The 26,474-nt window shown below is 32.1% G+C and overlaps 2 protein-coding genes and 1 long non-coding RNA gene across 8 annotated transcripts; 2 read left to right on the plus strand and 1 right to left on the minus strand.

Annotated features, from left to right (window-relative positions):
• Positions 1-192: 192 nt before the first annotated feature.
• Positions 193-7,453, minus strand: LOC127143986 (uncharacterized). Its single transcript, XR_007815478.1, has 6 exons — positions 6,778-7,453; positions 1,528-4,637; positions 1,360-1,429; positions 1,213-1,276; positions 560-784; positions 193-449 (listed from the first exon to the last, which is right to left on the minus strand). It is a non-coding gene; the product is annotated as an uncharacterized LOC127143986 (long non-coding RNA).
• A 128-nt stretch (positions 7,454-7,581) lies between these two features.
• LOC103501086 (pentatricopeptide repeat-containing protein At5g14770, mitochondrial) lies at positions 7,582-13,232 on the plus strand. Of its 5 annotated transcripts, XR_007815475.1 has the most exons (7): positions 7,582-7,922; positions 8,412-8,462; positions 8,553-10,676; positions 10,845-11,093; positions 11,785-11,928; positions 12,227-12,571; positions 12,873-13,232. XR_007815475.1 is itself a non-coding variant. In XM_051079310.1 (4 exons), the coding sequence occupies exons 1-3, from the start codon at positions 7,704-7,706 to the stop codon at positions 10,638-10,640; spliced, it is 2,358 nt and encodes a 785-aa protein (XP_050935267.1). In that variant the 5' UTR covers positions 7,582-7,703; the 3' UTR covers positions 10,641-10,676; positions 10,845-11,929. The 5 variants fall into 5 exon arrangements, 1 of the variants encoding a protein (XP_050935267.1); XR_007815477.1 differs by lacking the exon at positions 12,873-13,232 and having other exon boundaries at positions 11,736-11,928; positions 12,227-12,714; XR_007815474.1 differs by lacking the exon at positions 12,873-13,232 and having other exon boundaries at positions 12,227-12,714.
• Positions 13,233-21,296: 8,064 nt separating this feature from the next.
• LOC103501087 (binding partner of ACD11 1-like) lies at positions 21,297-25,440 on the plus strand. 2 transcript variants are annotated; one of them, XM_008464582.3, is made up of 8 exons: positions 21,297-21,440; positions 21,564-21,673; positions 21,960-22,035; positions 22,861-22,932; positions 23,018-23,083; positions 23,581-23,921; positions 24,279-24,402; positions 25,178-25,440. In XM_008464582.3, the coding sequence occupies exons 1-8, from the start codon at positions 21,435-21,437 to the stop codon at positions 25,196-25,198; spliced, it is 816 nt and encodes a 271-aa protein (XP_008462804.2). In that variant the 5' UTR covers positions 21,297-21,434; the 3' UTR covers positions 25,199-25,440. The 2 variants fall into 2 exon arrangements, with proteins under 2 accessions (XP_008462804.2, XP_050935368.1); XM_051079411.1 differs by having other exon boundaries at positions 24,279-25,440.
• The last annotated feature ends 1,034 nt before the right edge of the window (positions 25,441-26,474 follow it).

The raw sequence follows: 26,474 nt of genomic DNA on the forward strand, positions 1-26,474 counted from the left end.
ACACTTTCATCTTCGTCCATCGTCATCATCTCTTTTCGTTGCCTTCATATGATCTCTCACTTTCATCACACGATTTCCCAAAAATATTCTATTTCTCGACTTCAATCTCTGTAAAGACCCAACCTCTTATACTAAGTTGAGGACTTTACTTTAAAAGAAAAGAATTAAAATTTACTTAAAGTAAATAAAAAATAAAACAAAACTACGAATTGTCATTAAAATCATAAATAGAATGTACGGAAATAAATTAAAACAAATCCTATCTCAGACCCTACTAGTTTTAAAGAGAAAGAAAAACAAAGAAATAAATAAAATAGAATAAAATGAAAGGAAATATCAACTCTAAAATCTAACACATGACGTAAGCGGAAGTAAACGTATCCATATGGCTCGCCACGGTCACTTCTGGTCATTCGCCAGCTTGCCTTTGCTCTTACCTCTTCCTCTGCCTGAAAAATAGAAATGGAAAGAGCGAGTAAAAAAAATACTCAGTAAGGGACCTACTACTAGTCCCGATAGGTGCCTGTTAACTTTCTATTAAAGTCCTAAAGATTGGTACCCCTGAATTAGCACGTTCCCGAACACGTGCAATCTGTGATCCCGTAGGAACAAGCTGGTCTTTGGTGAACCCAAGGAAACACCTAAGACGATCGGGCTGTAAGTGATCCCGTTGAATCACTCAAATCATGTCTATGTCAATGTCAATGTCAATGTCAGACTGGTGGTTCCGTCGGACTACGCAGTCACGAGCGTGAGCAATCCCGTCAGATCTCTCAAATCATGTCTGTGTCAATGTCAATGTCAGACTGGTGATCCCGTTGGACTACACAGTCGTCAAAAAGAGTGGTGATTCCAAAGGACACTCATGTGGGTACAACTCTAATAGGTAAAGCTAAGATACACCCTATCCATAGCATGCACATAACACATCATCAAATCACATCATAACATATCATGCCATAACATGTCATACCCTACATATCCTATCATATCATGTCATATCATCCTCAATACAATACTGTATCATTAAAACGTAGGTAACAACATCAATGCATTATCAGCTCTAACACATAGTCATCCCGTAGTCAAAGTTACAATATCAGTTTCTATCTATAACTTCAAGTTCTGTAACTAGCCATCATCAGTACATAACCATTCATACATGCGGTCTCTTTAAATTAAACTCGAGGGTCTAGTAGTAGAATCTCTTACTTGGAGATTAGCTCATAGCAAAATTTTCCTAACAGTCACGATCAAGCTCCTCAACAATCAAGCCCTAAGCACAAATGAACCCAATGACTAAAATTAATAAATTAATTATTAATTGCCTAGGGTCCAATTCCACTTATCTCAACTTACCCAAAGTTGAAGAATATTCCAAATTTATCCTTGGTTTGAGAAAAATCTTCGGTTCAATCCCTCAATTGACCTATCACGAAAATGATAAAATAAACTCCATAATTAAATTATTTAAGGTCTAAAATTTGTTATTTGTTGAGAGACAACCAAAATCCAAACAAAACTTACCAAAATAGGTTAAGTGGCTCAAATTGCTAGGAAAACAAGGATGGCTCGTCTAAGGCTTTGAAGCGGCTTGGGTAAAGGCAGCTGGCGCAGGCGTGCAGCTCGACTAAGGCACGCGCGGTTGGCGCAGGCTTGGGCGAAGGCACGGGTCGGGTTCGCAGAGAATGGGCGTTCGGTCTTCTGACGACACGCAGCGCAGCTCGAGTTGCGGCGATCTCCGACGGTCGACAACAAAACGAGGCGACGAATGATGATTGACGATGGATTGCGACGGGACGCTGACCGCTTGATGAATCTACCTGGCTGAAGACGACGGCTAATGACTTGCCTTGCGACAGCGAGCGACGGAACGACGCAGACGATCGGCTGTCAAACGGCTGGGACGTGCGATGGTCGACAAGGCTCAGCTGTGACGGAACTACACCTGGAGGAGAACGGTGGCGGCGTGGCGGAGGAGCTAGGCGACGGCGGCTAGGGTTTGGAAAAAAATTTAGGATTTCCTTTTCTCTTTTGTTTCTCAATGAAGAAGGTTGATGTTCCCGAGGCCTATTAAATAATAAAAAAAACTATTATTATTTTCCCTTTTTCCTATTATTTATTTTATTTCAAAACAATCAAATCTTCACTCTCTTTAATTAAAACCCACCAAATCTCCCTTTTTAAACCAATACTTCCACCAATCACATCAACCTTTCTCTCAATAAATATCATAATTATCTTTTTCCAAATAATAATTATATTTTCCATTATATAATTATTATTTTTAAATTTCTTTCTCTCTCTCCACAAAATGTCTTTTTCCAAAACAACTATCCTTACATAACCATACTACCTACTTCATGAATATTCTAACTTCTATTAACAATTAATTATACAATCAAATATAATTTATCACATTCTCTCAAATACAAACAATTAGATATTTTTCCACAATATCTAATAAGTTTCAAATTAAATAACAGAATTTAAATAACACCGAAGATTTCAAAAATTTTAACTTAAGATAATCAATACAAATTACCTTAACTTGGGGCGTTACAATCTCTCGGACTTACGATCTCTCGATTTCATCTAATCTCTCATCGTCTTCCATATGGGTTTTGCTTAGGATTTTTTGTCTACCAACTCGTCTCTCTACTTCTATTAGACACTTGAAGCTAATGATTCGAGGTTAGTCTTCTTCTTCATTTTTTCAACTTCGTTTTTATGGTGAAAGCATTGAGTGGAATATCATTCTCAGTATATAAACTCTTTTCATCATTTTAAACTCTGAAATATAATTGTTGACCCGAATAATTGCTCCACCATATTGTAGATCTTAAGTTTCACATCCTCTACTGACCTTCATTTGTCTTTGACGACCTCTGCTGACTATCTCTTTCCATCAAAAATAAGGTAAATACCTTCCAACTTTTGTGCTCTTAATTTCCTCGGTTATTGTCTCTTAATTTAGGGGCTAGGCTTTTTGTCTATATAATAGTCCCCTCATGAAATAGGAGATTTACCTTGTTAGGATCTTATTTCTTTCATCCACTCATAGCATAGTTGATAGAACTAAAGCCAAGGGTTGGACTAAGTAAGGAGAAAAAGAAAAGTGATATGTCTTTCCTTATTTCAGTATTGCTTTGAGTGCTTAGATAAGTTTATATTTTATAGAAAATATCAATATTCTTTGAACCTGCAGGGATAGATTCTTAAGAAAAAGGAAGGGTGCACATAGGGTTAAGGGATAGGGAATTGTCTTAATAAGAGTTGAGGTGAGTTCAAGATATACCTGCATGTTTGGGGTTGTCAAGCGGAAGTAGAAGAACTAGCGGTTTCTTTATTGGTTATCTAGATAAATCAAAAGGGTATAGAGTTTATTGTCCTAACCATACTATATGAATAGTTGAAACTTAAAATGTAAGGTTCATTGAGAATGACGTAATTAGTGAGAGTTTGGAACCACGTAAAGTGAAAATTCAAGAAGTTAGGGTATAAATTCCTTCATCTATAACTTCTTCTCAAGTTGTTGACTCTATTAACAATCCACAAAAAGAACAAATTAATGGTTAAACACCACATAATGATGTTATAACAAATGAACCTGTAACTGAGGAACCACAAGAAATAGAGTTAAGAAGATTTGTAAGACAAAGAAGATCAGCTATTTCTTATGACTATGTGGCTTATTTGCATGAGTCGAAATTTGACTTAAATATTAATAAATGATATAGTTTTGTTTTCACAAGCCATTAAAGAAGATAATTCTGTCAAATGGTTAGATGCTATGAAAGAAGAGTTAAAATCAATGAATGATAATGAAGTCTAGGACCTTGTAGATTTGCCTAAAGGAAAGCAAAAGAGTTGGGTGTAAATGGATCTTTAAGACCAAACTTGACTCAAATGGCAATATCAGACGACACAAGGCTAAACTTGTTGCAAATGTTATACTCAGAAAGATGACATTGACTACAAAGAGACCTTTTCTCCTATCTCGAAAATGGACTCATTAAGAATTATTATTGCTTTAGTAGCTTAATATGATTTAGAGGTTCATCAAATTGAAGCGAAAACTGCCTTTCTAAATGGGAATTTAGATGAAGAAATGTTCATGGATCAACTAGAAGGTTTTATCGTTGAAGGAAAGAAACATATGGTGTGTAAATTAAAGAGGTCAATATATAGAATTAAACAAGCTTCCACACGATGGTATTTTACAATGATACCATCACATCTTTTAGCTTTAAAGAAAACATCGTTGATTATTGTATATACCTAACGATCAGTGGGATTAAGTTTAATTATAATCCTTGTTCTATATGCTTACTTTCAAGAGATCTGATCATCTAGAGGTGATTGGTTATATTCAGATTTAGATTTTGCCGAGTGTGTGGATACATGAAAATCCACTTTTGGCTATTTGTTCCTATTAACTAAATGAGCAATTTCATAAAAATGTGCGAAGCAGTGTATTGTCATTGCATCCACTATATGGAGGTTGAATTTGTAGCATGCTTTGAGGCTATAATTCATATTTTATGGTTGCAGAACTTTATCTCACGACTTGAAATTATCGACAGTATTGCCAAGCTGTTGAGAATTTATTGTGATAATTCTGCAGTAGTTGTCTTCTAAAAAAACGACAAGTATTCTAAAGGTGTTAAACTTATAGAATTAAAATACTTTGTTGTTAAAGAAGAAGTTCATAAACAAAGAGCATCAATCAAACACATTAGTACTAAACTTATGATTGCAAATCCTACTAATTAAAGGATTGCCACCAAAGACATTCAATAATCATGTTAAACGTATGGGCATTAGTAGATAGCATTATTGAAATCAAGATTATGTTATTTGACACTTTAAGCTCATTTATTTATTGTTTCTAGTTGTATCTCATGATTATGTTCTTATGATTAGTATATAACTAAAGGAATTATGTTAAACGTGACATCGCCTTTAACAAAGACACTTATTGTTGGACCGTTATTGATTATCTTTATTATGGATCAGATTAATAGAAGAACTATTTCAGTGATACATGGAAGGAGTATATTAATGCAATGATTATGACCGACATGATTCTTTAGTAGTTTCTTTGACTTGACATGATATAGTATGAAGTTTAATTTCACACATTATGTCTATGAACGTATATGGTAAATAATGTTAATGGGCTAAGTGAGAGAATGTTAAATTTATTTTAAATATAATATTATTATTAATATGGCCCATATGCATTATATGCTATTTTATCTCTTTCGGGCCTATTATTTTATTGGATTCATTAGGTAAAAAGATAATGCCTTAATTAAACATCATGATGGGTGGTGTCTATAAATATAACCTTAGAGATTGGTTCTCTTACTGTCTCATTAAGTAGTTCATTCTTCCCCCATCAAGAAATCTAATGAAGTTTTAAAGAAGGCCAAGTGAGAGAAACTCAATTCCTCAAGAAGATTATTCATGGATTAAGGTATGTTATTCTTTAACTAAATTTAATTTGTAAAATCATCTGGTTCAAAGATTTTGGTACTTATTGTTATATATAATGTTAGGGTTTTATTGCATAATTATGAAACTAAAGTTTACACTTTAAACATGCAATGCAAAAAAAGCAGTAACAAATATCATGGAAAGGAAGAAATTTTTTTAAGACATGCATTTAAATGGAAGCAATGACAAACATATAAGAGGAATGAAAGAAAGAACATGGACAGCTTCAAAGTTCAACTTGATCGAAATCAGTGCCGAAAAAATGGACAGGAACATATCTTTTTCTTTTAAAACCAGCATTGAAGAGGAAGCAATAACAAACACAATAGCCTTGAACAGATCAAAGAAGACAGTAACTGAAAATGTAAATACACTTAAACATGCAAGTAAAGAATGTGTTGTGGAAGATGAATTGAACATGGACATCAATTTAAGTAGCCATGCAAATGAAGAATGGTAAACATACCAAAGAAGTATAAAAAGGTTGTATGTGTAGAAAAAGCAATGATGCAATGGAATGAGAAAAGGGGACAACATATTTATAATGGAGGGATAAGAGTATTTAATGATACAATGAAGATTTTCAGCAGTATAGAACCAATAAATATCCCAAGAAATAAGGGATATGACCATCTCTGTGACAACCTATATCATAAGCAAAAAAGGAATTGACGCATATCACGAGCAGAAATGACAATCAAAAGTAGTACAAGAGACCTAATACCATAAGTACACAATAGGTATGAAGTCAAGTCTATGTAAAGTATGACCCATAAGTACACAATAGGTTTTAAAATGTGGACATAAAGGTATGGATATGTTTGTATAAAGGATTATGATCAAAGGAAACCAAGTAACACAATATTTCTTCATGAGCATAAACAACATGATAAGATAACGAACAATACACATGAGCAAATGAATAGAAATGAACAAGGATTCAAATAGTAAGGAAAGAATAAATTATGAACAAAAGAGTAATATTTACCATAAATAGATCAGAACCATATGAAAAAGAACACACAATTTTTCATTCCTTTCCAGAACAGATTAGAGAAGATAATGGAAAACAAAATACATGAAAAATTAACAAACAATTCCTTTCCAAAATAGATCAGAGAAGACAATGGAAAACAAAATGCAAGAAAAATTAACACACAATTTCTTTCTAGAACAGATCAGAGAAGACAATGGAAAACAAAATACATGAAAAATCAACACACAAGTATAAAAAAATGGAATAAAAAAATAATGGAATAAATATCAGATTTTGACCTCATCATTGGCTATAAAGGATTTCGAATCAAACCGAGAAGAACCTTCATCCCTATCGTGCTCAGACATTTTCGATGTCCTTACCATTCTCCGGATGTAGCATTTAACTGGTCTCGATACACATGTAGAAGTGGCAAAGGGGAAGTCCGAGCGGCAAGGAAGAAATCCTTGCATGTTCACCGAGAATCCTCTTCGAACATGCAAGAAAGATTTTTAGAGGTAAGGTGGAAGCCCAGCCATTCAGCGAAACCAAAGAGGCGAAGGAGAAGGTTTCGGAATCAGCGTGTGGAAACAAAGTCGTCAACAAAACGAAGGAGGGAGATACGAGTTCGGAGAGAAAATTGAAAATATTTGTGACGGTGGAGAGCAGAAATTTGGAGAGAAAAATGACAGATTTATTTTTACGAAGGTATTCTGAGGTTGAGAGACGAAAATGAAACGACTTGGACGAAGATGGTATGAAATCGGAGAGGAAAAAGGAAAAAGATTTGTTTCATAGATGAGATTTGAGAGAAAAACGTAGAGAGAAACGGGGAAAGAGGAAGAAGAAAGGAGAATCATTGGACAAAGAAGGAAGGATTACTCATGAAATCAGGAAAGATTCCGCGTGATTTCTCAGGGTATTATAGGAGAGGAAGGGAATGGTGTGAAAAGGATTTGAGGGGATTATGGAAATAAGGAGTGAGCTATAGTAGCCGCTCCATTCCTTCTTAGTTTGGGGCCCGACCAGCCCCAAAGCATCTTTTGTCATAAAAGAGGAGATTCATTACTTTTGGCTTCCAATGAGTCCCGTAGACAAACTTTTTTAAAAGTAGACCCATTTTCACAAATAAAAACAAAAATGGGTCATTTTTATCAATTTCCTTCAAATTTGCCCGTCTTCTTCTCCGTGTTGGGGTTAGAGTTCTAAGCACTAGCCAATATCAATGGCGAAGAGATCAGTAGGATTGCCCTTCTCTCGCCTTCTCCTCAATCGAGCCCTCAAGAACCCTATGGGCGCAGCATACCATGGATTTTACCCCTCAGCTCGAACCCCAAATCCATCTCTGTTGGGCAGACCCTTCTGTTCCACTTCCACACCTACAGCCGTGCAGCATCTTCTTGCCAAGCTGGAGATGGAGAAGCATTTGAAGTTGATGGAATCGGTTGCGAATTTCCTCCCCAAGTATTTCTGTTTCATTTTGACTGTTCTGCTGCCTGACATGCTTTCTGTTTCATTTATGCTTTCTAGAATGGAAAAATTGTTGCTCTCTTTCTTCATTTCTTGGTCTTATATGCATTCCTCTGCTTTTTGGTTATCATGTTATCCCTTTTTCGGATTTACTAGAAATAAGAAAGTAGTTTACTTTTTAATTTCTTAGTGAATGTATGTAGTGAAGAATCTGCCAGATTGTGGCTAGTATTGATTAATCGTGAACAAAGTTCAACAAGAGTTAACTTTTGCATTTATAGTATTGTTTTGGGTCTATTTTACGTTCAAAAAGATTAATTTCTTTATGTACTTGTGTGCCTCACGGTTAAGCTTTGTTTGACTTTGTGTTTTCTTTCTTATGTTATAGTTCTCCCTTCTATAAATTTTTTCATAAAACAGCCCTGATTTATTGACTAACATATCTGTTTTGTAATAACGATAGGATTCTGATGAGAAATTGATTGACGTGAACAGAACAAGAAATGCTAGACAGGTATCACTCTTCTTGTAATTACTTTTACTTGTTGAAACATCTGCTATTTAGGAGAACTTTCTGTAATATGTTGATCCTTACTGTTAACAGAATGGGCTCGAAGAAGCACTTACTTTGTATGAGGAAATGGTTGGAAGTGGAATCTTCCCTGATGTAGTTACTTATGGTTCCATTTTATATGGTCTTTGTAAGCATGGAAAGTTGTCTGAAGGAAAACTGCTTTTGAGAGAGATGGGAAAGATGGGTATGAATCTAAATAATGTCTCATATACTATTCTACTTGATGCATTGTTTAAGGCTGGAAAAGTTGCAGAAGCATTAATGACGCTAGGTTGTATGATTGTGCGTGGGAATAACTTTGATGTAATAGCATGTACTGTTCTGATTGATGGATTCTTCAAGAATGGACAAATAAAAGAGGCCGAGTATCTATTCTGCAACTTATATCAACTTAATCTTGTTCCAAACTATATCACATATTCTGCCTTAATTGATGGCCGTTGCAAGCTAGAAGACATAAATGGTGCTGAATCTGCACTGCATGAGATGGAGGAGAAAGATTGTGTCCCTAATGTCATCACCTATTCATCTATGATCAATGGGTATGTGAAGAAAGGACTGCTTCATGACGCATTTAAAGTATTGAGAAAAATGGTTCACAAAAATGCCATGCCAAATATATATACATATGCAATTCTACTTGATGGTTCCTTCAAGGCTGGTTGGCAAGATATTGCCCTTGATCTTTATAGCAAAATGAAACAGGGGGGATTGAAGGATAATGTTTTCATACTGGATGCGTTTGTGAACAACATGAAAAGAAGTGGAAGGATGGAGGAAGCTGAGGAACTTGTTGCAAAAATGGCATCTGGAGGATTAAAACCCGACCTAGTCAACTACACAAATTTGATGGATGGGTTCTTGAAGTCTGGGAAAGTATCATCTGCTCTTAACCTGGCTCAGGAAATGACTTCCAAGAATGTGGTGTTTGATATTGTTACTTTCAATGTGTTAATTAATGGTTTGTTCAAGCTTGGGAAATGTGATACAGGATCAATTTACTCAACAATGAGGGAGATGGGTTTATCTCCAGACTTGGCAACGTACAATACCATGATAAATGGTTATTTTAAGAAGGGGAACTGGAAAAGTGCCCTGGAGTTGTGGAATGAGATGAAAAGCAGAAAGTTGGTACCAAGTGCAATCACATGTAACATTATGATTAATGGTCTTTGTGAAGCTGGAAGGATGGAAAATGCAATTGATATTTTAAAAGAAATGGGTTTGATGGGTTTGTACCCCACATCCACTACTTATAGAATTTTACTCAATATATCCTCAAAGAGTAGAAGAGCTGACACTATTTTACAGACCCATGAGTTGCTTGTTAATATGCACCTTAAAGTCGATAAGGATGTTTACAATATCCTCATAAGCAACTTATGCAAACTAGGAATGACTAGAAAGGCAACTGCAGTGTTGAAAGATATGGAGGAAAGAGGATTTATAGCAGACACCACAACGTACAATGCCCTGATTCATGGATACTGCATTAGCAGCCATCTAAAGAGAGCTTTTATGACTTATTCAACAATGTTGTCTGAAAGAGTTTCTCCCAATATTGAAACTTACAATCTTCTATTAGGTGGTCTCTCTAAAGCTGGGTTAATACACGAGGCAGATGACCTACTTAGTGAGATAAAGAAAAGGGGCTTAGTTCCTAATGCTTGTACCTATGAAACTTTGATGTGCGGCCATTGCAAGGTCGGAAATACAAAGGAATGTTTAAGAATCTATTGTGAGATGGTAATTAAAGGATTTATTCCAAAACCAAGAGCGTATAATATGCTCATTGGCTATTTTTCTAAGATGGGAAAAATGAAACAAGCTAATGAGCTCATGAATGAGATGCAGACAAAAGGTGTATCGCCCACTTCTACCACATATGACATACTGATCTGTGGGTGGTGCAATCTGTTGAAAATGCCAGATCTGGGTAGGACACTAAAAATATCATCCCGAGCTGAGGCGAAAAGATTATTCATTGAGATGAATGATCGAGGGTTTGTTCCAAGTGAAAGTACTCTGGCTTGCATTAGTTCTACATTTGCTGCACCTGGGAAGAAGGCTGATGCTCGCATGTTATTGAAGAGCACATACAAGAGAAAGTGCGAGTGAGATATGTTTGTTGTAGGGGCTGAATTCCTTCAAATAGTAAGTAGTATCTTTACTCTGAAATTTATCTTATAATCTCTCGTTCCATAGCATTGTAATTAACAAAATTTTTGGTTACTGATAGCACCATAAAAGTGCTATATATTTTGTATGTTAAAATATTCTAGAATAGCAAAAATTATGCATCAATTCCCTTGTGTTTGGTAGGAAATATGCATTAAGAGGGGCAAAATAGTCAAACAGTGCAAAAATGACCCAATACCGAGCAAAAGAGCACAAAATGATGAAAGTTGAACATAATTATGAAATTGCCCCTGGAGTACAGCTGCTCTCACCAGTGCGCTGAAGATCCGAGAGCCCTTGAAGGGTGCCATCGCGCAATCTTGGTGCGCCGCTGCGCTACGAAAATTTCACCCAACACCACTGCGCGATGTAACTTTCCGAGAAAAAAGATAGGTGCATGCCTCGCCTATTTTTCCAGATTTCTGACATAAGTTATCGGTTTTCATTAGAACACTGTAATTCTCTCTTAAAATTCAATAAAAATTCTCTCAATCTCTTTGAAATTGGCTTTTGAAATTCATCGTGATTCTTGAAGCTTTCCCAAGAAGAATGAAAAACTAGAGGTAACTTTCCTTGAGAATAGGGATTTAGAGTTGATTTTCTTGAGAATCCATGTTTTAATTATTGAATTAGATGCTTTCTTGATTGGATTCTATGCTTTATCTTTAATGGATTTTGTGTTAAATCGATTTACAGCTCCTAAGACTTGCATTCTTGTTTGCATAATTCAAATAGCGTTATGCAAAACTGTTTGAATTAAGTTGCATAAATTAGTGATTCTTGATTAGGTTTTAAGACTATTTCTTTGATCTTTTTCTTGCATTATCTAATTGAATTCAATCAACAATTATTCTTTTGATGTAGGACTTTCTTGCTTTAGAATGTCACAACCTTGAACCCTAAAATATTAATGCAAATTTTGATTATGCATGAAATCTGCTAAGATAAAAATGCACATATGAAGAATTTAATTTGAATTTAAAGTGATTCCTGTTCAATAAATTCAAAATGTACTATTTCTTTCATGTTGCATAGGGGTTTGCAAGATGTAATTTTATTTATTCATTTCTACATGAACTGTTAGAAAGTTGGAGGAAGGAAAAAGGAAAAATAGAATATTGTCTTCAAATTAGAAGCAAGAAGACTTATTGCATGCTCCTCCTTGCTGACAATGCAACAAGGTTGACCGCGTTTTCAAAGCATTTCATGGGGATTTTGAAAGATTCAGGTGAGTATTTATCTTCTCTTCATACTTTGATGCTGATTTGGCACTTGTTCTGTAATCGAGGAGTCTCGTTCCTAAGGTTTAGGAGTCTCATTCATAAGGTTTGGTTACTCATTTAGTCTCTTATTTTATGAGTTCTCTTACATTTTTTATATCTTGTTGATGGCATAAGGTTAAGAGTTCAAACAAAATTGTTTGTCTGTGTTGATTTTTTAGCATATCTTTAGAGCATTTTGTCAAACTTTGTCTCGTAATATCTTAGAACCAAGTGGAAAATCGATATTTTCTTGTCAATTTTCAGGAAAAAGATGATTGGGCACTATTAAGAGGAACTAATTCTCAGCCTTAAACCTGCCTAATTCTTATTGACGATGATGGTCGACGGAATGACTTTATAGACATTGCAATGAAGGAAGTAGCTGGAAGAATAAGCCATAAGAATATAACAGAGTAGATTTTTCTTAAAAAAATCGTTTTGTGCTTGCTTGTCAAGGGTTGCGAGACTTGATCAGGGAGTTCCTCCTCCATTTGCTTTTTATTGAGAAAGATCATTTTTGGTATGCAGCGGAGTATGCTTTGTTATAAGATCTTTGAGGGTGAGAAAAATACAGTGGTAGGCCTCTTGTAATGTTTGGTCCTTGTCGAGGTATGTTCCTCTTACTTCAAAAAGTCGAAGGCTTTTGTGGGCTTACTTCTTTTGTATGCCCTTGAATTTGTTCACCGATTCTCGATATGTCTTTATTTTCATAAAACAAAAATCAAAAGAATAATCTTATCATCATTTTCTCATCATGAGCTCAAAGAAGTTTTTGGAGTTTTCAATGCCAGTTCATCGAGTCGGGAAATTTTGAAATGTCATTTTTTCTTACTAGTGTTAACATTGATGTCTTGCAAATAATTCTTGAAATCGTTGGGACATCGATGAATGTTCATGTTTTAAATTGCAGACTGCAATGTCAAAGTTTGCATCGAGTTCAATGAAGAAAGTCAGGTTCCCATAATTTACTGGTGAGAAAGATTTTATGAGAAAAAATGTCATGGAGATGAAGGAAACTCTAAATGGATTTTTGCAGTTCTCCAAATTTTGATAGAAAATTTGAAATACATACCAATATAACTTTGAGTTCTCTGACATAAAGGATAATCTTACGAAATCAAGAAGTAAGAAGCAGAAGAAACCTAAAGCGAGATCAACACACAAATGTACTTGGTTCACAAACAATGTATTAACTACGTCTATAGAGCAAGAAAGAGAACGATATTATTAAAGAGCATATTGAAGAGTACAAAACGACATCTTCAAATTAGAGAGTTTATATATTGTATCTTTAAGCTTTAGAATCATAATCATAAATAATCACACAGGCTGTATACAAATTCTGAATGAGTTTGAAGGGTATTGCCCCCAAACTTCCACCAACATGAACCTTGAACTTCAACTCGTTGATCAGTCAAAAAGACCTTCATATTTAATTGTTCATAGCGTTGGATAAGGAAGACAAGACATTTGAATGGATAATTATAGTAGAATCTGGTAATTTTCTAGTGGAAATAATAAAAATACGACCAGTAATTTTCTTGCAAAAATAATCAAAATATGCACAAGCTAGCTCTATCCAATATTGATGGATTGTTGAAATAATGTTGAGTGTTTCATTTTCATGAATGTTGAGTATTTTTAAGGTCTTATTATACGATGATTGAACCATATAGAAGCTGATTTGGGTTGTTTTGAGGTGACAACGAGTTTGATTTGACCAACAATATTTGATGGATTGTGAAGGTCTCAAACATACAATAATAACTGAACATATTTTTGTTCAATTAAGTTAAGCAATCTATGCATTTAGGCTATTTTAGTCCCTGATTTAAGATCTAATTTAGGAATATGCTAAGCTGTAATTTGTTGAACTCAAAATATTTCATAGCAAACATGAGCTTGCCTTCAAAATAAAAACCGAACCGTTAATCTATGCATTTATGCTATCTTAGTCTCTGAAGTGTATATATAGAAGGGATGTTTTTTTAAAATAACGTGTTTTCTAAAAATAATGTCAAAAATAGGGTAGAAGGGAAACTATTGACAAAAATAGATAATTTGGGCGATGTCGTGTACTACCCCATACACAGACTTTGCTTGGAAGTCGTGGATGGGGTCCACGCATTACTTTCTTTTTCTTTTAAAGATCAAATATTCAAATATCTAAATTCTAATTTTCAGAAATATCTTTCTTATTATATATTTTTTCAAATTCCAATTTCCAATTTTCAAAATATCTTTTCAAATTTCAATTTTCAATCTCCAATTTTTTTAAAAAATATATATATTAACAAAATATGTTATTAAATATTTAAATCTCCAAATTTCAATTTTCAGAAATATCTTTCTGTATTAAATATATTTCCAAATTCTAATTTTCAATTTTAAAAAATATCTTTCCAAATTTTAAATTCCAATTTCTGAAAATATTTTTCCAAATTCCAAATTCTAATCTTCAATTCTTTTAAAAGAAATATATATTAACAAAAATATGTTATTAAAAAATATATTAAACAAATGTTTACAATCCACCGATATCTAATTTTTTTTAGAATCAAAATGAAAAAGATATGAAAAGAATAATTCTAAAATTAGATATTATATTTTTTTAATAACATATTTAATAAGATATCTAATTTGGAAAGATATTTTTGAAAATTGAAAATTAGAATTTGGAAATATATTTAATAAGTAAAGATATTTTTGAAAATTGGAATTTGGAGATTTAAATATTAAATAACATATTTTGTTAATATATACATTTTTAAAAAATTAAAATTTGAAATTTGAAATTTGAAAAGATATTTAATAAGAAAAAAGTATTTTTGAAAATTAAAAATTGGAATTGGTAAATTTTAGGGGTTTCTTTAGTTTAAATTACTCTATTTGGATCTGCGGTAATGTTTAAAATAGCAAGCAATTAAACATACTTTGGCATCTTCAAATGAAAATTTGAACAAATATCGTAGTTTTAGAAAATAATATTGATATATTGTAGTTTTGAAAATATTTAGAAGAATGTGGTAATTTTAGTTTTTCTCTCCAATGTCTTGGGTTGAATCCAAGATATTTTCTCTCTCCAACCCAAGACGTTGGTAATACTTTTTTTAATTCAAATTTTTTGTCTCCCTTTGTATTCATTTTAATAGTTTTGTCAAAAAAAATTAATTTTGTTATTGTTTTTCAATATTAAAATTTATATGAATATTTCTAAATAATTAAATAATTAGATTAATTGTTTTTAATAATGATGCGTAATTAAAAAATTAAATGTAAATTAAAATAATTTTTAATAACCAAATTACGTTTATTTGATTGATAAAAGAAAATCGATGTGTTCCACAACCCAGACATCGTCGATTTCGAACTGGTTATCGACGTTGACTCTGAACTCTATGTTGTTCTCGATCCTTTTGGTTATCTGGTTCTTGTTGGTACTCTTGTCGATCTGATACATCTGCGGCTGCTTCATGATACAGATATTCATTACATTCCCCATAGCCACGTCTGTGTCCATGCATGTAAGTTGATGGACTGGCATCCATGTATGAAGACGATTGACCGACCCCTACATCATAATATCCTGTACCGACCTCAGAATCACAATATCCTGCTCCAAATGTTGGCATCATCGTCATCGGACTACCATAACCAGTTTGGCTCTGTGTCTGTGTCGTAGGAGGCACTTCTTCCACATTATGGTAAACTTCATCGGGTTCAGTTTCTTCCACTCGAACACGTCCCCTATGAACTGGTGGAGGTACAATAGGTAGATCGTACATATTATGTATCTCCTCCATGTACCTCTCATTATTATTACGTATATCAAGGACTTGTTGTGGATCATCTGCTACATCACGAAGTCTTGCGTTGTTCGATCTCTGTAAATTGTAAAAAAAAATTAGAAATATTTAATTGAATAAATAATTTAAGTAATTATACAATATTTAAATATGTACCAGATGACCCACGGCTACTCTTGGTTGAGTGATGTAGAGCCTCGTAATATTATTATACCAATGGATGTATTCTTGAGTCACATCCATATCAAATTGCTGAATCGAAACCCCTATTGTCATAAATCTTCTATGAGATCGCCATCGCACCATTAAATGTGCAACCCTGTCGAACCAATCTGTAACTCCCAAGTCAATGTTATGTAGAAGTGGCTCAGTATTGCATACTGATGGGATAATTTCTATATCACTTATGCGTGTATATACCAACTGATGATCCTACAATTTCAATAAATTGTTCAAAGACAATTCCATTATTTACACTTATGGTAAAACCTCCACAAGCTGGTTGGTCATAATCGATTTCATCAATACCATCAATCATATTATCAATCATATTATCATTCATAAACAACATAAATTCCAAAATTTTGTCTGTAGAAAAAACGAACAATATATTATAAAAATATAAAACAATCTTAGTTACTATTTATTAATATAACTATACTCATAAATTAAAATTTATTTTATATTTTCATTTCGTACACAATAAGCTTATGCATAATAGAATAATAGATTATTTAGTTCAATTTTCAAATATTTAAGATTTCTAAAATCATTTATACTATCTAACAAAATCTAACTTACAAAACTAATAAAATTCAACAAAGTTATACTTAATTAATTAAATATAAATCTAAACCTTTTACATTTAACAAAATCTAATAATAATTAAAATAATAATAACACAATTATCTTTGATTATTTGACAACAAAATCTAATAAAATTATGTTTTACAAAATTATGCTTAATAATTAAACATAAATCTAAATCCCTTAAATTTAACAAAATCTAACAAAAATTAAAACAATTACAACAAATTTATCTTTAATTATTTAACAACAAAACTAACCAAATTTAATGTTTAACATAACTAATAAAATTTAACAAAGCTTAATTAATTAGATATAAAGCTTAATTAATTAAATAATAACGATAATAAAATTAAAGAAAAACATACTCTGTCACCGATAAGGAAGATCTCGTTCTTCATTGGAAAGAAAAAGAAAGAATATTTTTTGTGAAAAAAGAAGAATATAAGTAGTGGTTAATTCGAAAGAAAAGAAAATATGTGGGAAAGAAGAAAATTGAGAAGAGATAGAGAAAATACGTGGGAAAGAAGAAAATTGGAAGGAGATTTAAAGAAAGAAAAATGATCACGGGTACTTTTTTTATGAAATGGTCGTGAAAGACCATTCACGTAAGCGAAGAAGGCAGAGGCGCCCAGGAAGAAGCAAGCGGGAGATTCAGATTCTTTTTTTTTTTTCAACACCGGTAGGTCTTGTCTTGTTCTTTTTTTTTCCATCTTCAGTAAGGTTTGGTCTCCAGACCTTTGTTTTATTTTTTAAATAAAGGTAGGTCTGGTGTGACCTTTGTTTGTTTTTTTTTTAAAAAAATATAACACCCGACCTATTAAAAACTACAATAATATAATAAATATTTTCAAAACAACCATATATATCTAAATATTTTCCTTATTTACTATATTTAAATAAAAGGTCCTCCTCAAATCCCTCAAACATTTCCATCTCCCTTTAAACAATTCGTTTTCAAGATTTTTATATCACAAACAATTATAATCTTTACCCTTGATCTTAAATAGGATAGAATTAGCCACTCATTTTTCATCATTTATCATATGTAAAAAAATTGAAATTTATTTTTTTTAAAAAAATATTTTTTTTACTCCTTCATATATTTTAATTAGGTAACTAGTGGGCTACATAGAAGTATTTTATTTTCGGTTGCCATTTATACATGTGAGTGATTTAGTCACTCCTAGAGTATTTGATCAATTATTACCACTTCTCTTCAAGGGTTTGACAATCAATTGAGACCAAATGACTTCTCTTAGTAGCATAAGTTGATGTAGTAACTATTTATGTTTACACGATGTCAGGAATATGAGTTCCTTAAAGATGTCAATGGTTACATTTACCATTTTAACGGCATTATCACTTTGTTGGGAAGTGTAAGTCCTTATTATCATAATAATAATGCTCTCACTCTAGTTCCCCAATTGTTCTATTCTTGCTATAAATTATATTGCAAGTTGCTTAAATTCATCGAGAGTACTCTTTTAAGGATATGATTTAGTGGAATCTATATTAAACCAATGTTTATTTAAGAAAGATTGTTCTTCTGATGTCTTGTTTTACTTAAAAGAGTTTGGAGTTTTCATCCTAATGTAGATTTTTGTAATTTCATCCCTAATATATAAAGTTCTAATTCATTCAAGTTAGGAGTGTATTGTACCTTTCTTCCTTTTCATGGTTGTTTTTCTTTCTTTAGAGAGTGTCAAGAGTAGAATTTTGGGGTCATCCAAGTCCTCAAGTGTCTTTTACTGAAGTATGCAATATCTTGCTTCAATCGTTTTAATTTACAGTCCCACTATCATTAAACTTTTTGATTTCGTATTTTATTTTTTTATATTCTAAAATTCTTCATCTGACTTTTTTTTTCTTCTTTTTGTGTTAATGTCTTGAATCTTTACAACTTTGATATCAAATCACAGTGGAATTATGCATTGTGATCAATTTCCAACTCTTCTCTTTTTTTTACTCATGAGATGCCAATGTATTTGTTTTAAAATTTGACTTTGGAGCATAAAAACAAAATGGACACAAAAAAAAAAAAACAAAAATACATACAAGTAAGACGTTTAAAGATTGATTTTTTGTCAAATTTGAAAATGTACTAAACAAAACAACATAAAGACATGTAGAGAGGTGTGAGTGAACTGAAGTGGACGTAGTGTTTGTATGGTTTCCATGATCGAAAGAAACTATAAGATGTTTGCCTTCTTTTAATTTATTGAAATTAGTTTTTTTTTATTTTTTATTTTAATAAATTTACAAACACTTATATCCGAAAATATTTTGTAACTCAACTTTTTCAAAACCTCTCTCAAATTTAATTTGAGTATGGTGAATGTTAAGTAGAGACATTTTAAAAAATAACAAAATATTAAAACTAGACAGTAAAATCAACAAAACCCCTTTAGTTTAGTTTCTTTTTTTCTATATTTAGTTAATTGTTTCATTTTTTAAATTACATTTTAGGTTTTGTAATTTGTTCACTCACCCCTTTACTTTTGCAAATACTTTTAACCCTAAAATCAACTATCCTCCTTCAAAATGCACATATCCTATGACATTTATATTTATCTTTCCATTATTTTCTTTCAACAAAACATCACCCATTGAGAACTTCAAAATTATTGGTTTAAAAAAAATCATCCAAACTTCAGATTGTTAAACAACATAAATTAGTTTATTATTGTTTTTTAAAATGAGATCTTTTCAAAAATATAAAAAAAAATGGTAAAATATTTACACTCTATAGAACAATTTCAAAAACGGAAAAGCTCATAGGTCTACCGTGTAAAATATCAAAAATGTCTCGTCAACCACGCCATCAATAACGCGCACGTAATATATTTGTCATCGTTTAGATATGGCTACAATTTATACGCGATTAGATATGCTTCAATATATACGTCATCGTTTAAATATGGTTATAATTTATACGTGATCGTTTAGATATGAGCTACAATTTATTTTTTTAATTCCATCGTTTAATAATTTTGTTATTCGATGGTTTAGATTTGGGGACCCAAATCTAAATGATTTTTTTTTTAAATTTGGTACACGATTTTTTTAATTCTTTTGTACACGATCGTTTAGATTTCTTTACACAGTCGTCTACTTTTTTAAATGATCATTTACATTTGATTTTTTTTAGATTCTTTATACACAATCTTTTATTTTTTTACACGAATCGTTTACATTTGGCTACTCCAATCTAAATGATTTTTTTTCAAGATTCTTTATACACAATCTTTTATTTTTTTTACACGATCATTTACATTTGTCTACAAGATTTTTTGTCTTATACACAGTCGTTTAGATTTGGTTACCCAAATATAAACGCATAAAAAAAGAAGAAAGACGATGGAAAAATTAAAATACGATGGAAAGATTGAACGACATAAAAAAACAATTGAAAAATAAGAAAGATGATGGAAAGAAATCGTAGAAAAAAGAAGAGGAAAAGAGAAAAACGATGAAAGAAATCGAATAAGAAGACGATGAAAGAAATGACAGACAAATCGTGAAGGACAAATTTGTAATATTTAAAAAATAGCAAACTTTATGAGATTTGTTACAGACGCCGTAAATAGTTTGATATTTTGTTAAGTTTCCTTTTAAAACCTCCCTCAATGCATCAAATTTCAAAAATATTTATAATTTTATTTAAATAAAAAAATAGAGAATCTAAAGGAATTATTAAAAGAAAAAAGGCAAACGACTTCAGTTTCTTTAGAAGACGGAATCCACACAAACGCTACCTTCACTACATACAGTCCACTTTAAAGTTTAAACCAGTGGCTTTGTTAAGTCTTCAATTTAACAAAATTCAGTCCTTAAAGAAAGATTATATTCAATAAGACAATAAAGAAAAGGTAAAATTAATCATTCTAAGTTTTAACTTTTTAATTTTTAATTTGAAAAAGAATGAATGAATGAATGAATTAATTAATTGTATTAGAATTTGTATGGGTTAAAAAGGTTTGGAAGTATTATTTTGAAGTGGGTGGGAAGTGGTAAATTCAAATCAAGGCCTCTCTCTACTCTACTTTTATTAGTCCAAACAAGGTCTTATTCGGCGGTCAAACTTCTCTCCTTCACCAATATAACATTTCTCTCTATCCCCCTCCTGCCCCCTCCCTTTCTTCTCTATTTACCATTCTACCATTTCATTCCTTTTTTTTTTCTTTTCCTTTCTTTTCTCTTTTTCAAATACAATAATAGTAATTAAACTATGATTTCAAAACCATTCTCAAATTTGCACCAACAAATTGGGTATTTTAATGTATGGTTATTATTAATTTAATGCATATGGACTCAAATGTATGGTGTTTTTTCTATCATAAATAACATCCTCCCTCAGCTATTTTGACTTTCTTTTATTTTTTAAAAAATTATTTTTTCTTATAAATTATGGGTCTTGACTTACACATTGACGATGTCTAAAGTCATTTATTTATTTTCTTGTTGATATAACTATTACCTAATGTATTAACCATCTTTATAATAATTTCTTTAAATGAATATTGTCTTTTTTTTTGAGAGATTTCAAGTCATGTTTTCATCTAGTGAATACCTCGAAGCTTTATATTAAAAGAGATGTAAATTTTTGAAATATGTTTTTTGTAATATTTTGGTTGATTGTATTATATTAAAAAAGAAAAAAGGAAAAAGTGAAAGGGCAAAATTGGAAAGCGGAGTTTCCTGACATACTAATCGTCCTACTTTTTATCTCTCCCACGCTTTGTCTGGTGCTCTTAGTTTCTTTCAAATTTCCTCCAAAGCTCCAACCTGTACAAACTTCCTCTCTCTTTCTCTCTACAAGAAATTCTTCGAAATCTTCCATAATTTTCATCAGAGCTATGCAGGTAACAAATCCCTCAATTCCCACTTCCTTCTTTCAATTTCTGCTCTCTGATTTCCGTTATCAACTTCAATTTTTCTTTTGTTTTTCTTTTTCTTTTTTTTTCATCTTCATTTCTTCTGTTCAGTCTCAGACTCGGACGGTTCAAGTCAAGCACGTTTCGGATCTAGCTACTGAGAGGGAGATTCACGAGTTCTTCTCCTTCTCTGGAGAAATTGAGCACATAGAGATTCAATGGTAACTAATTATTAACTTATGTTACTCTCAACACAATTGCAAAAAGTGGTGAACTAAACCAAACATGGGCTTGCTTCATTCATTCATTCATTCATTCATTTTGATGATTTAGTTTTAGCTTTCCTACTGTTTAAGCATGTGGGTTTTGTGGCTTTCTCTTTCATTTTTCTTTTTTCTTTTTGTTTTTTAATTGTGAGGTTTGTAATTGTTATAGCTGACAAATAATTAATTAAGGAAGCACACCCGTCCTGAGATTGTTTATTCTAATTTATTCTTCTTGCTGCAGTGAACAAGGGGAATCCAAGACTGCGTTTGTTACATTTACAGATCCTAAAGCTCTTGAAATTGCCTTGTTGTTATCGGTATTTCATTATCTATCTCGATCTCTTTCATATCCATGAAGTCAGTTATCCTTACGTGTTTGTTGAATTTGTGATTTTTACAACGAATGTCAAAGAGCGTTATGTTGAAGTTTGATTGAACATTTAGCTATGTTTACCTTCTTATTTAAGCCATGTTGATTGTTAGTGTGTAGTTAGTTCTATAGCCTCTTTACTTTTATTTCCTTCATTTTCTTGCAAGTTTTGATTGAATTGAAAAGTGATGGATGAGTAGAATCTCGGTTGATCGCTTTTTCTTCAGAAGAAGAATTTTTTACACGTAACCTCAAACATAAAGGGAGAAATTTCTTTAGAGCTGTAATGTACGATCTTTTGGTTGAAGCTACCCTGCTTTTGCATTTTGTCTTTCTGGTCAACACTCTGCTCTTTCTAATAAAATAATACTAATATTAAAAAGCAAGTTATTTAGCATATATACAAGTTATTTAGCATTGGTTTTAAGTCCATTATTTTGGAGTGGAAAACAGCTCTAGGAAAGCAAGGATGAAAAAAAAGAGAGTAACAGTTGAAAGTGTATCTATTAAACTGAACTTTATGAACAAACATCTGCCTTGCTTTACTTTTTGTTAAAAATAAAAGCATAAGTGAGAAGTAGTACTAAATTAACATGTTATAGAAAAGAAGGAAGCTAATACCTTTTCTTTGTATAATCATTTCTTTACACAATAATGGAATCATTTGATATTTTCATCCCGCAATACGAAAATATACCTTTCCTTCTTTATATCTGGTTGATGCCATAAGCTACTATATACATTTTTTACCATTTATTTGTTTGTTATTTAGGGAGCAACGATTGTGGATAAGATCGTGAGCATAACTCCTGCTGAAAATCATGTACCAAGAAGAGAAATACAGGTATTATTCTTGTGTTTGAATATTTTTCCAGGCCCATCTAGCTGTTTATTAAATGTTCAATATTTTAAATTTACTATGTTTTTAGGAAGTACGTGTTGCAGACAATGCTGCATGTCTCACGCCTACAGAAAATAATTCTCCTAGCCGTGAGGTAAATGTGCTGACCCCACTCTATGAATATTTGATAGTATGTGGTTCCATTTCAGAACCAATTGGCAATGAGAGGAGTAGCCCATCTATCTTATAAGGGATGTGAGTCCTCTTGGTTTTTCCAATGTGTGACTCAACAACATCGCAACAATGAATATCAAGTATTTGTGTAGCATATTCTTCCACGTTGATGTACAATTAAAGAAAAACCAAGGTTGGGAGTTTCATCAAATGGAAATGATTAAGATATGTTCAGATTTTCTTAAGTTGATGTAGATGGATGAAAAGTAAAACTTTCATTTAATGCATGCCGTCATGAACCTCACCACACTTACTTAAAGTAATGTGAAGAACTGGTGAAATGGTTTCAAACGGTTTCACAGTTTTAGTTTTCATGTGGATCTTGATTTCCATGATTTATTTAACTATACAAGTGTATAGTGAGGCACCTTTTCTTTTTTTTTTTTTTCGCACCTTAAATCTTTTTGTATTTACTAGGATTCTGCGAGCCAGCCTAGCAGTGGAAAAATGTATGTTAATAGAGCACAGGAAGTAGTCGCAACTGTGCTTGCTAAAGGTTCAGCAATTGGACATGACGCCATGAACAAGGCAAAAGCATTTGACGAAAAGCACCGGTTAACAGCCAGTGCATCTGCAAAAGTATTATCCTTCGACAGAAGGGTTGGGCTCACGGAGAAATTAACAGTTGGGATATCAGCGGTTAACGAGAAAGTCAAGTCTGTGGATCAAAAGCTTCATGTTTCAGATAAAACAATGGCTGCAATCTTTGCAGCTGAGAGGAAACTCAATGATACAGGCTCTGCTGTCAAAACAAGCAAGTATGAATCATCATTCTTGAGGAAACATTCGTTGTCTTTTTCATTTGCACTGCTCTTTTCTTTTAGCTCGTCCCTTAAGAAATTTTTACTTCCCTTCTGCTATCTTCAAATTTTAGAACTTGAATATTCTCCACTCCTAGCTAGAAAAGCAGAAAACTAGTTTTCTAGAACAGCTCCCTAGTGTTTCAACTTCTTGAGAACTTTGCATCGACATGGTCATATATTTCTTTATCCAAATAAATTACAATGGCTTTATCCAAATAAATTACAATGGTTCTACTATTCATTCTGAATTAAGCAGTTATGACAACAGACGGAAGTGAATTAATTGTTTCACTCCCTCTTGGCTTTGAACAGGTATGTGACAGCAAGTGCTGCATGGCTAAATGGCGCTTTTGGCAAGGTCGCTAAAGCAGGGCAAGCAGCAGGTACAAAGACCAGAGAAAAGTTCCATTTGGCTATGTCAAACTTAATTTCAAAGGTGCGTTTTAGAAATGAAACCCTTTTCTACGACAACTTAAAAGTTGATATTCTTCGGAAAATAACTTTGCTGTGAGTAACTAAAAACAAGCGTAGGAACAACAGTTTTTCTAAATTAGTTACTTGAATATATTTTTCTAGTTTTTTTGTTTTATGGATTAGCCAAAACCATGCCTATAAAAGGAATTTTTCCAAAAGAAGAGAGCTCTCTAAAACCTCACTTGGTTCATGTCTCCGTCAAAGAACCTAGGTTTTTTCGAGTCATAAAGAAAAACAAACTAGATTAACCTAACTAAGATCTATTTCTGAGCATTTTCAATTCAAACAAATCTTCAAAGACTATCAAGATTAAAAAAAATAATAGCTAATAAAAAAATTAACCTAAGATCTCATTTGGTAACTATTTTATTTTAAAACTTTTGTTTTTGAAATTTATGTTTGTTTCTTCACAATTTTTCTATTATTATTTTCACCTATCTTAAAGAAACACTTGAATATCTAGTCATGTTCTAAAATTAAAAAACTGAAGTTTTCAAAACTAGATTGGTTTTTGAAAACTTGAGTAAAAAGTGCCAATAAAGCATAGGAATTTATGGGTGGGAGTAGTGCTTACAAGAACTTATTTTAAGAAACCAGATGGTGACACAAAACTAACAAAACTAATCTATTTAATATTTAGTTTCTGTGAAATTCTCTCTAGTTGAAACTTGAAACTGCATAAGGTTCATTATTGGCTGCACTTGTTGTAGCTAACCTTTTTGCTTTGAAACATGCAGGAACCCCCAGTTGTTGCCTAAGCTTAAAATTTACCCCTCACTTGGCTTGGTTGCTTGTATTTTCTGCGAGGTATTGAAATTGGTTTCTTGAATGTATTCTATTTCTTCAGTACTGTTCTCTAGTGTTTTTCTTTTCTTTCTTTCTAAGTATTAATTTTTTGTATTGTTCATATTCTTTTACAATGATGTTTGGCTGATGACAATTTTGCATTTGTAAAATTGGTTAAGGAAGTGTAAAGAAAGTCCAATTATGTTTTGTCTTATACTATTTAATTATTTGTTTAGAAATATCAAGTTTGTGGCTCAGCTTGCTTCTTGCTCGCATTTTTGCTCTCGTTAAGTTAATTTATTTATGAGAAATTTCAATTTCACAAAAAGATTACTAGTAGAGAGACCGATAAACTTCTATCAATCTCTATCAATAATAGATTTATATCAATTTTTACAATGATAGACTTCTATAACTTTTATCAAATAGTACAATTGTGTCAATATTTATTATATGGGGCTATTTTGTAAATAGGGTTTGATTAATTTTTCTATATTTAGAAAATTCATTTGTTTGTTTGATTATTATTATTATTTTCTATTTTTATGTTTAGCATGTGAGGCCAATTCTTTGAGTGGGTCTTAAAACTTTAATTTCATTAAAAATCCCAACAAAACCCTGAGCTAAGTTGTTGACAAAAACGTTCATACCTAATAAAAAGGAGGAATAAAAGAATGTGACCACAAATCATAAAAGTGTATAGGTTACTCCTGCTAGATAGTTAATATGATGTTACACTTCATAAAACTCAGAGTATTAAATGGTGAATTGAAAGAGACGTGAGAGAGGAAGTTCCATGCTCCATACCACATTCTACTTGTTCATATGGCTATATTGTAAATTTTGTTCCATTTGTCTTTTATCTGTCCTGAGTGTATTAAAAGTTTCTTTATCTTTGGATTTTGTGTCTATTAAAAGTCCTTAAATTTTAAAAACGTTCTCTTTAAACTTTCAAGTACGTAGTTAATAAGTTCTTTCAATTTAATAAGTATGTGATCTCTAAATTTTAAAATGTTATCCCTATCCCATTCAATTTTGTGTTTATTAATATTAAATTTGGTGTTTGAGTTTTTTTTTTTTTAATTTAGTTTATTGACACTAATTCCACTTTTAAATTTTTTTCGTTTGTTATTCACGTAGATTCCTCTCTAGAGAACTTGAGCTCCCCTTAATCTTGTAAAACCCTCCTCTCACAATGTTATGTCTTTCTATTGAACAAAATCTCATATGTTTCAAATGATTTAGGCT

Source organism: Cucumis melo, chromosome 11 (assembly GCF_025177605.1).
Source record: "Cucumis melo cultivar AY chromosome 11, USDA_Cmelo_AY_1.0, whole genome shotgun sequence".
Taxonomy (NCBI): Eukaryota; Viridiplantae; Streptophyta; class Magnoliopsida; order Cucurbitales; family Cucurbitaceae; genus Cucumis; species Cucumis melo.